General features: G+C 39.6%; 1 protein-coding gene across 2 annotated transcripts in view; it reads right to left on the bottom strand.

Annotated features, from left to right (window-relative positions):
* The window catches only part of INTS9 (integrator complex subunit 9), a 111,902-nt gene that overhangs the window by 27,160 nt on the left and 69,698 nt on the right, over window positions 1–15,044 (bottom strand). For both annotated transcript variants that reach the window (XM_033429841.2, XM_004270711.3), the window contains exons 9-10: window positions 5,232–5,343; window positions 2,595–2,775 (exon numbers count right to left, since the gene is read on the bottom strand). In XM_033429841.2, the coding sequence (XP_033285732.1) occupies window positions 2,595–2,775; window positions 5,232–5,343 (293 nt within the window). The remainder of the gene's footprint in view (window positions 1–2,594; window positions 2,776–5,231; window positions 5,344–15,044) is intronic.

Genomic DNA, 15,044 nt, shown 5'->3' with positions numbered 1-15,044 from the left:
AAAAGTTTAATTTCGATTGTTGCAAAGGATAATATGCTATATCACTTAGCATCAATACATAAAGCTGTAAAACTAAAATACTTCTGTCAAAAAAATCAAAGAGCTAAATGCAATGTGGTACCCTGGGTTGGATCCTGGAATAGGAAACAAGCATTAGTGAAAAAACTGGTGCAATTTGAATAAAGACTGGAGTTCAGTTAATAATAGAGTGCTCATGTTAATTTCTTAGTTTTGGTACAGAACGCATGGCCATGTAAGATGTTAACATTGTGGGGAAACGGAGTGGAAGGTATATGGGAGTTTCTGTATTATCTCCGCAACTTTTCTGTGCCTAAAATTATTCACTAAAGTAACAAGTTATTATTCAAAAAACAAAATCAAAGACGAAATTGAAAAAAAGTATCACAATGGGAAACAATGTCTGCAGATATAACAAAGTGTTAGGATCTTTAATACATATATAGAGTTCAAATAAATAGATAAAAGTACAACACCTCTGATAAGTAAATGGGTAAAAAAGGAACAATTTACAGATGACATAAAAATTTTTCTGGAAAGCAGTTTAGATTTGTATAATGAACATTAAAAGCTATTTATACCCTTTGTTCCAGTAATCTTATTTTCAGTAACTAACCCAAAGCAAAAGATGTAGTCATATATACACAGAATGATATTAATTGAAAATTTATCACTAAAAGGAAAAAAATTGGGAAAAGCCTGTCCACCCCTTCAGACAATAGTTAAGTAAATTACACTACATATAAATGATGATTAATGATGCAATAATGCAGTCAAGCAATAATTATGGTCTCAAAGATTTTATAATGCTCTAATCTAGTATTAAAAAATTTAAAGGCAGGATTCACAATTAAATATGCAGCACGATCCCTATATAGAAAGAAGAAATACATCAGATTCTAACAGTGATATTATTTCTGGACAGTGGGATCACGGGTTCAGTTTTTTTTTACTGTTCTCTGTTAACTTGTTATCTTTTTCTATAGTAAACATGTATTACACACATATTAAAAACAAATATCAAAAAATAAAAACTCAAAAACAACCTACTCTTATTTTAGCAGTCCTGAATTCTACCCAATCAGACATTTTGACAATAAGAAAAGCATGTAATGGGTCAAGAGTGGACTTGAAGGGCACACACCCGGCTAGGACACCATCCACAGGGGCCCACAAGGGCTTGCCCAGGAGCTTGTAGTTTTCAATATTTTTAACTGAGGATCTGGATGAAGAAATTCAGAACATGCTGATTAAATGTGCAAGTCATCCTTAGGGTGGACTACCACTTATTCAAGATTATCTTCCTGTGTTGGGGGAGAAAAAACTCTAAGCAAAGGATAAAATTCAATGGCTACCAATAAAAGTGAATTTTTATTATTAGTCACTAACGATAAGTCAAATATAAATAACAACGAAAAGTCCTATGGACAAACATGAATAATATGCACATGGGATGGAGAAAACTGCCTGGATCTAAAAACAGAAAAAAAGGACCTTCACCACAACTAAAATAGAGAGAAAAAAACTGTATTTAAAAAGGTGGGGAGGGGAGGGTGCACACCATAATGCTGGGATATGTTGTACAAATGACGTATGTTGTACAGAACGATGTACAAATTACTTTTTTTTTTTTTTGTGGTACGCGGGCCTCTCACTGTTGTGGCCTCTCCCATTGCGGAGCACGGGCTCCGGACGCGCAGGCCCAGCGGCCATGGCTCATGGGCCCAGCCACTCTGCAGCATGTGGGATCTTCCTGGACCGGGGCACGAACCCATGTCCCCTGCATCGGCAGGCGGACTTTCAACCACTGCGCCACTAGGGAAGCCCAAAAATTCCTCTTAAAGTAGAAGCTTCGTAGAAGAATACTGTGTCTATTAGGCTATCACACCACTAAACGGGATTAAGCACACCCTATATATATGTATGTCACAGTCCCATCCTAAGGCACTACTGGATCCACTGTAAAAGTTAAGTTGCTCTATTTCTTCCTACCCCTGACTTTTTTTGGCCAGGCGAGTTGGATTCAAATATCCATCTAAATAATCCTAAAAAGGTTCACCCACTTCATAGTGTTCAATAATTTACCCATCCTAGGATTTGATCAAACAATTTCCTGTTGTAGTAAAACTTGATTTTGCCAAATATACTATCGAAATGAAAAAATAAGCTAGTTTTTCCTATCAGATTTGGTATTATAAATTTTAGACAACATGAGCTTGGGCTTTGAACTTTTTTTAGCTTTTAGCTTTTGTAATAGATAGAGGGTAGCATGTGAGAAGGTAAGTGTATAATAGTTTTGTTACTGATTTTCAAAGTGCTGGCTAAGCTATGTCTTCGCTCTCCCACCTTCCCTCCTTCCCTTCTTAATAACAATTCCTCTAAACCCTGGCAATATCACAGATCTGGCTTTCATTAATATAATCTTCACATCACAGGGAAAAACAACAAAATGAAGGTTTCATAGTAATATGAGAAAAATATAGGATTACTTCTATTTCTTTTTAAATTAAAATTAAGAACAGTTTTCTTTTCTTACTGCTTGAATGTACTGAATCACAGGAAGAACAGAGACATACCACTCGGCAAAAATCTGGGAAAACTCGAGTGAACTGTTAGCCACTGGGGAGATGAAGTAGAAAGGAATGCTGGAGAGGCCGGCAGAGTCAATGTACTGATACAGGCATTCCAGAAGGTCATAGATCACTCCAGAAGGGTAGCAGGGGACCAACACGTTTCCTCCGTTCCGGACTGTCAGTGCTAGAAAGGTTGAAGCCACACAACATTGTAAATCAACTATACTTCAATTAAAAACAAAAAAACAAAAGAAAGGTTGAAGCCAGAGGGGAAAAAAAGTAGTATCAAAAGAACAGTTTAACACAGGGAGAACAGAACTTTAAAAATAATATTTGCATTTCTCTCATTTCCTACATCTGTTCCTCTAATTCACTTCGTATGTATAACAATTTACTTCTTTTGAAGACTAGCACCGGAGTGGGAGGATCCAGAGGCTGACTGATGATCAGCTGAGTTTTTAACCAATGTCTCAGTGCCTGGGAACAGGGTGTGCAGTTAGGGGTCTGGGTTGTCAAGGTTCCCAATGGCAGATGAGCTTCAGGACAGACCCTCCAAGCTCCTTCTCTTTTTAGCTCCTGCTCAAAACTCAGTTGGATTTGTCTCTCTTCAGCCTCTGACCACTGCTGAATGACCTATAAGGAAACAGGCCAAGTTTTTTCTGTTTGACTCATTTTAGTAGCATTTTCTTTCATTAATGTTTTGGCTATAAGAAAATCCTCTATACTTTAAATACTTAAAATAAGTTATCAAATGAGGAATTGCAACTTACGGTAAAATCATATTAGAAGCTATAATTGGCTAAAAAAAGGCCAAAGATCTCTTAAGTTTGTTTTTTGTTCAGTTTCCAACATAGACTGAAACAAGCAGCGTTTGGGTACAGAACTTGAAGTCTCTGATGACTTTTATCCTCCTCCTACATGTTCCCAACTCTGACATCCAGGTTCTCCTGGATGCTGTGCCTGGAATACTGGCCGACTTGCTATTACTAGAGTACGGAACCACGGAAAAGACCAGATAGCCATCAGCGCTCAAGAGGCCTGGCTCTAGACCCGCCTCTGTCACAAGCTATGGGACCTTAGTTAGGCCACTGTAACCTCCTGGGCCTCAGCTTCCTCATCGCTGATGAGAGGAGTGAACTAGATCAGTGGTTTTCAAGCTTTATTTTGCATGGAAACTGCCAGAACATGTTAAAAATGCAACTTTTCTATGGGTCTCTCTTACTAGGTCTGTGGTGGGGCCTCAAAATTTGCGTTTTTGAGAAGTGGCCTCACTGATGTTGAGGCAGGTGGTTAGTGGACCCCACTTTGAGAAACAGTGGATTAGATGTAAAGTTCCTTTAAGACCTGAAGTTCTTTGAGTCCATGATTCTGGATTATACACAAACATACAAATCAAAGATTCTATTTGAGACCAGTCTGATACTTTTTCCAAGCTAAGAATAAATTACCTTTGTCTTAAAATCAGCAAAGAACAAAAAAAGACTAGGATTATTGGCAAGGGCAAGTGAAATTTCAAAGGATAGTGCCTTCCATGTAAATATTAGATGACAACCACTTCTTTCCCCCAGAGTTGCCAGGGATGGGGGGCCTGAGCGCATTAACTCCTCTTTGGCAACAGTTTTGGAGTGAAAGTTTGTGTCTCCTAAAGTTCATGTATTGAAGCCCTCACCCCCAATTAGGTATTAGGAGGGGGAACCTTTGGGAGGTACCCACATCTAGATGAGGCCATTAGGCCATTAGGGTGGAGCCCCCATGATGGGATTAGCACACTTATAAGAAGAGGAAGAGGAAGAGGCACCAGAACAGCTTTTCTTCACCAGTGAGGACACAGCAAGAAGGCTGCCATCTGCAAGCCAGAAAGAGGGTCCCTCACCAGAACCCAGCCATGCTGGCAACCTTCTGACTTCCTAGCCTCCAGAACTATGAGAAATTAGTGTTGTTTAAAGCTTATACTAAGGTATTTTGTTACAGTAGCCTAAGCTAAGACAATACGCAACCTACACATTTCTAAAAGAAATGCAGCATTTCTAGATTTTACGGACAATTATATCCAAAGAAACATACATTTCTTCCAGGTAGCAAATACCCAACAAGTCTCTCAATTCAGTCTTCCCCCAAAAGAAGAAAAAAATTATACCAACCAAATAGTGGGGAAAGAAATACAACTGTTTCACCTGTATCACTGTTGTGAATTCAAAGTATCAACAGTCTTTTCTGTGTTATTATTTGCAAAGCAAAGATATGATTCTTTCCTTCTTTAACTTTGCTTACTCTATAAGCCCCCCTGACCCACTCCCAAATCCCACCAGAAAACAAGAAGAATAAGAGTTTCTACATAGCTCAAGTGGGCGAAATGTTGAGCATTTGTTGTATAAAGTGCTAAAAATTCTAATTTACCGTTATAACCACCATTCCTATTGTGCTTTCAGATTTAAGTTGCTTAAGAATTGCTTTTGTTGACAACAGTAGGCTTTGAAGGATGAGCAGAAAGGGTGGGAATAAATGGGGGGAAAGGCCGTAGTAGGGGGCATCAGAGGGTGTGAATGTGAAGGAAAGGGACAAAAAATACCACAGAATCAAGGTACCAAAAAATAAATGTAAAACATTTTATCTTGTTTAAGATTTGCATTGGATACATACCCAGGTTGCTGCAGAACTCTCCCACCATGCCGTCTGGGTTTGCGGTGGGAATCTGGGTAAGGCCTGTCAGAATGAGAACATCGCTGTTTTTGAGAGAAGCTTGGTCCATGGGCTGAAAAACCACAGAGAACTATGATTAGTAATTTAAAAAAAGAAAAGGTTAGATATAAGTAGTAAAGGAGAATACAGTTATTGCTCTTTCCATGTCCAACTCATCATCAAATCATCTCACCTCCTCTAACAAAAAGTCTATCACTGAACAGCGGTTGCCCAAGGGGGATGGGGACCCATGGGAGGGAACTTTATGGGGTGATAGTTCTATGTCTTGTTTGGTATGGTGATGACATGATATGAAAATGCATGAATTGTGCATTTAAGATCTTTGGGTTTCACTATACATAAATTTTACCTCAATGAAAAATAAGCACATTATCTTATATTTCTATAATGCTTTGCTCTTTTCAAAAGGCTATCTCACACACATCGTTGGTGGCCCTCAAACTTGAGCATGCAACAGAATCACCTGGAGGTGGATCGCTGGGCCCCACCCCCAGAGCTTCCGATTCAGGTTTGAGGAGGGCCTGAAAATCTGCATTTCTAACAAGCTCCCAGGAGATGGTCCTGTTGCCGGTCTGGGGATCATGCCTTGAGAACCACTGCACTATACAATTTGGTTCTCAAAACAGCTCTGCCAAGTACATGAAATAGGGTACATTTTGAAAATACAGAAGTTGGGACTCAAAGAGCTGGGCTGCATTTCCCTAAGAGTCAGTGGCAGAGGAGCAAAGAAGGACACTGGATTAGGAACCAGAAATGTAAAGCCTCCTTCAATTCCATTACCAGCACTGGACCTCAGCCAAGCCTCCGAGCTGGGTTTCTTATAGAATGGGCCTATTTCTTGACCCATCTCCCTTCAGTGGCTTCTGAGAGTCTCATGTGCTAAGACACATGATCTTCCCGTAGCCTATGAAGTCCTATGGTGTACTATTGTGTGGTCCTTAGGAGGATTTATTTTTGAATTTAACTTTGTTTTCAGAGCATTTCAAAAAAATACTAATTACTTTTTCCAAATAAATCAGGATTAAAATTGGAAACAAAAATGAAGGCCCATGTAAGGATGTATTGTACAACATGGGGAATATAGCCAATATTTTGCAATAACTGTAAATAGAAAGTAACCTTTAAAAATTGTAAAAAAATTTTAAAAAATTTAAAAAGTACTTAATAAGAGGAATAGAAAGGGAAAAAAACGAAGGCCCATGGATTGAGATGCTGGAGAGCTCATCAATGTTTTCACTTTGTAATGCATCTTTTCCTCAGTTTCATTTAACATACTCACCAGAACATCAGAAGAAAAAAGTCAGAAACACCGTTTACTGAGAAGGCTTATCCCTCTTCTTTCTGTTCCACCCAGACTTCCTCCCCCGCAAATTTCAAATAGCAGTGCAGCAAACACCTACCATCTGCATTGCTATCTCTGAGTATACATGCCTTTTGATGTATCATCCTTTAGCATTTTATATACACAGGATATATGGGCTTCATTATTTTTTAAAATGACATGAGTGTGGTTATATAAGTTGCTTTATAACCTGAAAAATACTTCTTTCACATGAATAAAGGAGAAGTACAGTTGTGACAATTACAATGAGTAGCTTCTAATTCCTATTTGCACAGATCCATAACACTGCGTGTAAGAGCTTTTCTTCTCAGGCAGAACTAACCTACCTATTTGCACTTCTCCAACACACACACACACACACACACACACACACACACACACACACACACCACACACACACACATATATATATATACGTTCATTGTTTCCAGAGAAGGAGGAAAGGAGAAGTAAAGTACAGAGGTTTATAGCAGCTGATGTGTAATGAGTCTGGGAACGTTCATTGTGTGCACACACCAAGCAGAAGGAAACTGGAACGGTGACCAAAAGGACCGAGCTTCACTGGATAGCATATTCAGCTTAAAAGCACAACAATTTTATAAGAATCTTATTAGAACAAGCCACTAATGATTCACAGGGCTGATGGGGGGTTCAGAGGGCCTAGGAACCTCCTGAAATGGTACACACAATTCTGTGTGCCTGTATACATTTTTCCACAGATTTAATTAGGTTGTCATTTGGGGCCATGACCCCCAAAAGGTTAATTAAGGACTGCTGATCTAAACAAAGACTCAGTGGGGAGAAAACTCTGGCACTGAAAACATTATCATCTCTGAACCTCAGCCATTACCACTGCCTTCCTTTGAAAATTAAATGCCCATAATAAAAAACAAAGGCAGTACTACAACATGACTACCACTGAGCTGGACACTGAGATACTTCATGATCAAGTCAGACTAGATGTTCATAGTTTTAGCACTAAAACTTGGGAGACATTTCTTGTGGATTCCCAGGGCTACTATAAAAAAAGTAGTCTTAAAAGGCTTTTAGTGACACTCTCCAAACCAAGCTGACACCACCACCATCTCCATTTCACCACCAAAGAGCAAATGCATATATTACTGGTGTCAGTGGTCACTCGCTGAGTGCCTGAAGTGGGAACATTTTGTTTAAACACACAAAAACAGAAAATTCCACTGTGTCCAAGAATCAAATAAAAATACCTTACAAAGTTGACAGTCACAATCAAACTTGTGGAATAAAATTTTGAAAAAGCCTAGGTCCAAGGATGCTGTGGTCTTTGTGCTGGTCCTCTGCTGATTAATTTTTTTATACATATATATATTTTTTAATTAAAAAATTTTTTTTAGCTGTGTTGGGTCTTTGTTGCTGTGCATGGCTTTCTCTAAGTTACAGCGTGCGGGCTTCTCACTGAGGCTCCTTTTGCTGTGGAGCAGGACTCTAGGCACGCAGGCTTCAGTAGTTGCAGCATGTGGGCTCAGTAGTTGTGGCACTCGGGCCCTAGAGGGCACGGGCTTCAGTAGTTGTGGTGCGTGGGCTCTAGGGCCTGCAGGCTTCAGTAGTTGCAGCATGTGGGCTCAGCAGTTGCGGCACTTGGGCCCTAGAGCGCATGGGCTTCAGTAGTTGTGGCACGTGGGCTCTAGGGCATGCAGGCTTCAGTAGTTGCAGCATGTGGGCTCAGTAGTTGTGGCACTCAGGCCCTAGAGTGCATGGGCTTCAGTAGTTGTGGCTCGTGGGCTCTAGAGTGCAGGCTCAGTAGTTATGGCACACGGGCTTAGCTGCTCCACGGCATGTGGGATCTTCCCAGACAAGGGATTGAACCCGTGTCCCCTGCATTGGCAGGTGGATTCTTAACCACTGTGCCACAGGGAAGTCCCCTCTGCTGATTAATTTTTACTGGACACTTTGCACAGGGCATGAGGAAAAGGAGATCCAGTTTCTAGGCCCTAGAAGCTTATGACTGAGTTGAAGAGAAAACAAGTATGTATAATCAAAAAGGAGGATTTTCCCAAAAGCCATAAAAAATATAATTCAAATTTCTTGAGTCTGCACTGAGTATCTAAGTGCCAGGACGAATGCAGACTAGAGGGCTGCACTAGGCCAGGGGAGGTTACTTGTATATGGTTTTTTGGCAGATGAAGTTTTGGTTCTAGTTTTCTTTCTCTCTTTGGCTAAGGAACTTAAGACTCAATTTCAGGCGGACTTTGGAATGGCTGAGTGACACCCCTCTCCCCCAAACCCCCCACACCAAGACGTCCCTCCTACATGTGCCCTCATGGCCTCCAAGACTCACTATCCCAGCACCAACCACACTGAATTGTAATCGCCTGTTTACCTGTCTGTGTCCCCCATGGGACTATGAAGCTCCCTGAGAGCAAGGACTTTGTATCCTTACTTCCTGGCAAGATGCCTGGCACACAGCAAACAGTAAATAAACATTCACTGAATAAATGAACACATGAAAAGAACATGCATTCTGGTAAGCAAAGTGAGAACATTCCATGCTAGGAAACAGGCACTACAAGTCAGGAACATGAGATAAGCATGTCAACAGCGGGAGGAGGGCCAGGGAGGGCAGAGGGCAGGGGAAGGCAGCCTGTAGATGCCAAACGGATTTATTTGAGAAAAGAAATTAGGAAAAAGAGAGAAAGTATTATTGGTTAAGGGCCTAAAAGGTCAGAATTGTGAAGACTGATAGGCTAGGCAATAAGGAGTCAATGGTTTCAAGCCGGAGGATGACATTTTTAAACAATAAACACAGACAATAGCTGAAGGAAGGGGAGTGAGACCAAACAGACGGAGAACACTTTGAAGGCAGCCCAGACAGACACAAAGGGAAAAAAATTACAACTTCATGGCATTTGAGGAGCTGGAAGAAGCAGATCTACACATCATACAAAACAATTAACATACTTTGGGGAATGGATTGAATATACAGGACAAGGGAGAAAGTAGACTTTAACATGCTCCAAAATCTGAAGTCAGAAATGCAGTCAAAGGGAAATTCAGATGCAGTGATTTAAAAGAATAAGGAGGCAATAATAAGTCCAGCATCGGCAAGCTGCAGGTGTTCTGAGGGTAGGGAAATGATTTAATCTGAGCTTAAAGATAAAACAGTGGCATGTGATGTATATGGAGATCTGCTAGGTACCTTCATCAAAGTACGTAACAGAAATGTCAGTTCATTTGGAGTGAGGAAAAGAGAAGTGGGTCTAGGGCCAAGGCTGGAGGGACACTGTAAGGAACGTGGGAGAGGGGCAAAGACAAGAGAAGTACAAGATGCAGTGAAGAGCTTCCTACCTGTAAAACTCAGGGGTTTGGGAAAGGTTAAGTTTATGGTGCATTCACCCTGTAATATGGCAAAAGATCAGGTAGAGCAAGAAGAGGAATACAACAACAACAAAAAGATTGCTACAGAAGCCTAGACTAAAAAGAATGTCAACAAGAGACTGATGAATGGTGCAGCTGTGAGATACTGTGGAAAACGGAAAAAGTTAAGTTTGACCAGAAACTGATCACTGTTGAGCTAGAGATGTGAAATAAATCCAGGAGGTAAAAGATGAGAAAGTAATGTTCACAGACCAAGTTGAACAAGGTGAACAGGAGAAATCTCATCATGGTTAAGAGAGAGGCTACGGCAGCAGGTGATGAGACAGTCTTCTGAAAGCCTTTTTCCATATTAAAACCCCTCTAATTGTAAAGCAATTATACTCCAATAAAGATGTTAAAAAAAAAAAAATTGGGTCACACTAAACGTCCCAAGCAACGTAGACGCAAAAAAAAAAAAAAAAAAAAACCCCTCTGATTTGCTTAAAGGCAGAAAAGGAGGAATCCGTGAAAAAGTTAATGACCCAATGACCTACGCTTCTTTGATGACAGAAAGTAGGAAGTATATTTGGAATCATGAAGCACATCATACCCAGCCTTCTAAGGCCAATTAAAAGCCCCCTCTTCCAAGAGGTCTCCTAATCCCCAACAGGAAGGGGTGCACCCTACTTCTGAATCCCATGGTACTTCCCTGGATTTCTGATCTGAAAGGATCAATCTCTTGTACCCTGGAGAAAAGCCCTGTGGCACTCATCTTCTTTCTCTATGGTAACTTGTGTAAATCCAGCACCTGCCCATCTATGCTCCCCTTACAGCCTAGCACATTTCAGTGCCCAAAGCAGGGGTTTAGGAAATACAACAGACTAGATGACAGAAGGAAGGAAGGAATAAACAAGTGAATGCACGTAAGTAGCATATATTACTTTTGAGAGAAGGAAATCCTCTGCAGAGAGAAGCTGTCTGCCAGAGAAGAAACAAACAGCAAGTGTGGAAAGAAACAGACAGGAGTCCAGCAAGTTGTTCAGTCTCTCCCCCCTCGCCTCATGGGATCTGCTTACTAAGCCCCATTCTCCAAACCAACCACAAACCGTGTGTAGCTCAGCTTCCTCACCGCTCCTGCCCCCAAATATATCAAGTTTAACTTTTACTGGTTGGTGCTACGCTGCCAGTGAGGACAGAGCTTTGCTTCCTCAGGACCAACCTGAGGAGGCCGAGGCTTTGGGACAACTTGGGGCTGCACCCATGGACAGGAACAAGCTTCCTGCCCACAGCCCTGGCAGCTGAGGAAGGGACTGTATGCTGTGGTTTGTCCCAGACATTTTTCCTAAATAACATTTCGGGGACATGGCTGTGTCCTTTACCCAGGAAGAGTGGGCCCTTCGTGGACATATCCCAGGGACAGCTAGCTGTACAGAGATGTGATGCTGAAGAATGTCAGTCATCTGGTCTCCGTAGAGTAACTGAGGCCCAGAGAAGTGACAGTTTCAGGTTGCCCCCTCTTGACGGGTCAACACTCAGCCCAGGCCTGGCTCTCACGCAGTGGGCTCTGATGCTACAGAAGGGACTGCAGAATTGAAGCCCAGGTGTTCCATGGGGACCAGGTTACCAGGGGAGCAAAGGAAGCCTCAACCACCTATATTAACATGAGTTTTGTGGATGCGGGACAATGTCTTTGTGTTGACCTTCATCCCCAGCTCTGCTCTGTGCATGAGGGTAACCATGTGATTTTAACCCCCCAGTTCTGTACCAGGGTAACTCTGACACTCCTAGAAAATTCCCAAGGACTGAACCTGATTGACTGTAAGATCCCCATGAAGCCAGGTCTGGAGCAAGAAGTAGCAGCCTACAGATATTTCCATCAGAAGACTAAGGACTAGCTGAAAAATGCTAACATGTACATCCACATGAAGATTTGGAGCAAGTCACTGATTTATTACAATAAAATAAAATACAGTAGAAAAACCAAAAAGACAAAAAAACCTTTTACTGCAGAGCATCTAGATTAAAGAATTGCATAAACAATAACAAAACATTTGGGGAATTCAGAGGGAAGAAGAAAAATATAAAAAAAAATAACAGAGCAAAACAACCCAAGCAACTGCCTGAGCTCTAAAAACCTGATTCAAGGACTCCAAATTTAAGATATTTTCTTTAGATTTAAGGGAAGAATCTACATTTATTACTGCCAAAGTCTTTAAGACCTCAGGAAAACAAACCAGGAGGAGCATCTCCCTGAACTCCAAAGGGAGAAGGATAGGAAGGGGAGACAGAGTAAATATGGGCAGTGTGGGGTAGAAGGAAACGTTCTCTCATGCCAGCTACCAGCCTCCTCCAATCCCAAGGGCAAGAAGGAATTCCCACTGTGAACATCAGAAGCTTCAGGGAATTGATTGGGTAGAAATTCTCAATTAATTAAAAAAAATTTATTTCTTACAAAAAAGAAGATTCTTTCCAAAGTTCTAAGTCAGGGATTCTTAACCTGATGAATAACAATGGGCTTCTGAGCTCTATAAACTCACAGTCTCCAGAAAATAAATGTAAAACCTTGTGTAGGTGTGCAGATTTAAAAAAAAAAAAAAAGTTCTCATCAAATTCTTACCACCAGGCTTGTGGGTCCATGACCCACAAAATGTTAAGAACCACTGTTCTAAGGCAGAAGTTCCCAAATGGAGAGAAGTTTCCTGCTCTCAAAACATCTTTAGCCTCATTCTTCCTGATAGCCACCACCCATCTACTAAGATGTTCTTAGTGGTTCATGGCCTCATAAGGTTTACCTCTTGGTGAACATTCCTCAAGTATTCTTGAAAAAAGAAGAGTAAATCTCGAAGGCTTATGAGATTTATGGGAAATAAGGTTGGGAAGAAAAAAATGAACAAAGTTCACTGTTGTCTAAGTATGCAATATATTCACCACCCTACGTATATTTTAAATAACATGAGACTAAATTTCTAGACACTACTGACAATGGTGGGCGGGGGGGAAGGTGGGAGGAAGGAAGAGGAAAAAGATGGGAGGGACAAGAGGAAGGTGTGGCTCTGGAGGGAGAGATACAGACAGTGATAAGATACTCACAGGAAGGACAAATGAAGGAATAACCCGGAAGAATAAAAATAAAATGTATATGGATAGCTAACAAGAATCTACTGTATAGCACAAGGAACTCTACTCAATATTATGTAACAACCTAAATGGGAAAAGAATTTGAAGAAGAATAGATACATGTATACATATAACTGAATCACTTTGCTGTCCACCTGAAACTGATATAACATTGTTAAATCAACTCTACTGCAATATAAAATAAAAAGTTAAAAGATATATATGTCTTCAAACTTGCAGAAGGAAATTTAGACTTCTAAAAGAAGGCAAGAAAACATGGGGAAAAGAATGAAGTAAACAAAAAAACATGAAGATGGCAAAAATAAGCCCCCAATACAATAGTGATTATAAGAAACATAAACGGTTTCACTAATCAAAGAGACTCTCCAGATTGAAAAAGGAAAAAAAAATTCCCTTACTATGTTGTCTACAAGGGATTCAGTAGAAAAGGACACAGAAAGAGTGGGAAAAAAAAAAGGGATGAAAAACACTAGCAGGCAAGTATGGAAGGGGAAAAAGTCTCCTGGTTTTTTATGTAGTTTTGATAGAGAAAAAAAAGAAAACATCCTGATAGAAGGAATAATTGATCAATAAGACACAATGATCACATGAACATATATACTCCTGAGTATACAGCTTAAAAATATAAAAAGCAACAATCAGTAAAACTATAAGGAGAAATAGATAAATCAACAAATAACACATCCTTTTCAGAAACTGGTAGCTAAGGAAAGATAGGAGACTTAAAAACACAACAGACTCAAATGAATAAATACATACAGAAGAAATTTTCACTCAGCACTGAATACACAGTCTTTTCCAACATATGTTGAACATATACCAAAAAGGATTGTGTTTCAAAGTAAGCCAAACAAATTTCAAAGAATCAGTATACTCTTATTATAATGTAAAAGAAAATTAGAAAAGAATCCTGAAATGTAAGTATAACATGACAAAAGTCTTGTCTAACGCTAAGTCTAACCATACTGGGATAGACTAGAAACAAACAAAAGTATACTATAAAATAACCTTTGGTTATTTAAATCAGGAACATTAAGAAGGAAATTATGATATGCTTAGATATGAATGACAAAGCACTTCATATCAACATTTAACAGTTAAATGATACTGAGAGAAACTGACAGCTTTAAGTATACTTATTGGAGAGCAAAGAAAGACTGAAACAAATGAGCTAAGTATTAAAAGAAATGCAGCAAGGTACACCCAAGGGAAGGAAATAATAAAGGGCAGAACAGAGAATAGAAATACAACAAAAACCACTGAAAGCAAAAATTTTTCTTTGAAGAAAATCAGTAATGTAGGCAAACCTCTGGCAAGTCTGAACAAGGGGAAAAAAAAAAGACATAATGAAAAAAATTTAGAATGAAAATAGAATTACACAAAAGTTTAAAATATAAATTGTACACATATAATTGCATGTGTATGATTTTTGAAAACCTAGGAAAAATGGACAAATTTCTGCAAAACTGGCATACCTTTGACCCAGAAAATATAATTCAATAGCTATGAAAAAATTAAAATGGTAATCCCACACTTAGACAATTTTATGGGGAATCTGACTTTCAAGAGAAGATAATCCCTATCTTGTAAATTTCTGGCCATCAGATAAAGAGGGAAAGGTGCCCAAATCATCTGATGAGACTAATGTACCTTGATTCCAAAAACAAATGAAGATAGCACAAGAAAATAATGTATGGGTCCATTTTTCACTTATGGATACAGATTATAAACTTCAATAAAATACTGACCAAATGATTCCAGGAAGGTATTTTGAAAAGAATAAATTATATGATCAAGTAAGATTTATCCCAGGAGTGCAAGGATGGTTACATGCGAGAAAAGTTAACATTACAATTCACTACATTAATGGTCTCAATGAAAGAAATCACATGATTAACTCACAGACTCAGAAAAAGTATTTGATAAAAATAACACCTATATCT

This window comes from Orcinus orca, chromosome 6 (assembly GCF_937001465.1).
Source record: "Orcinus orca chromosome 6, mOrcOrc1.1, whole genome shotgun sequence".
Taxonomy (NCBI): Eukaryota; Metazoa; Chordata; class Mammalia; order Artiodactyla; family Delphinidae; genus Orcinus; species Orcinus orca.
The sequence above is the reverse complement of the archived record's forward strand: the minus strand, read 5'-3'. Positions and strand labels throughout refer to the sequence as shown.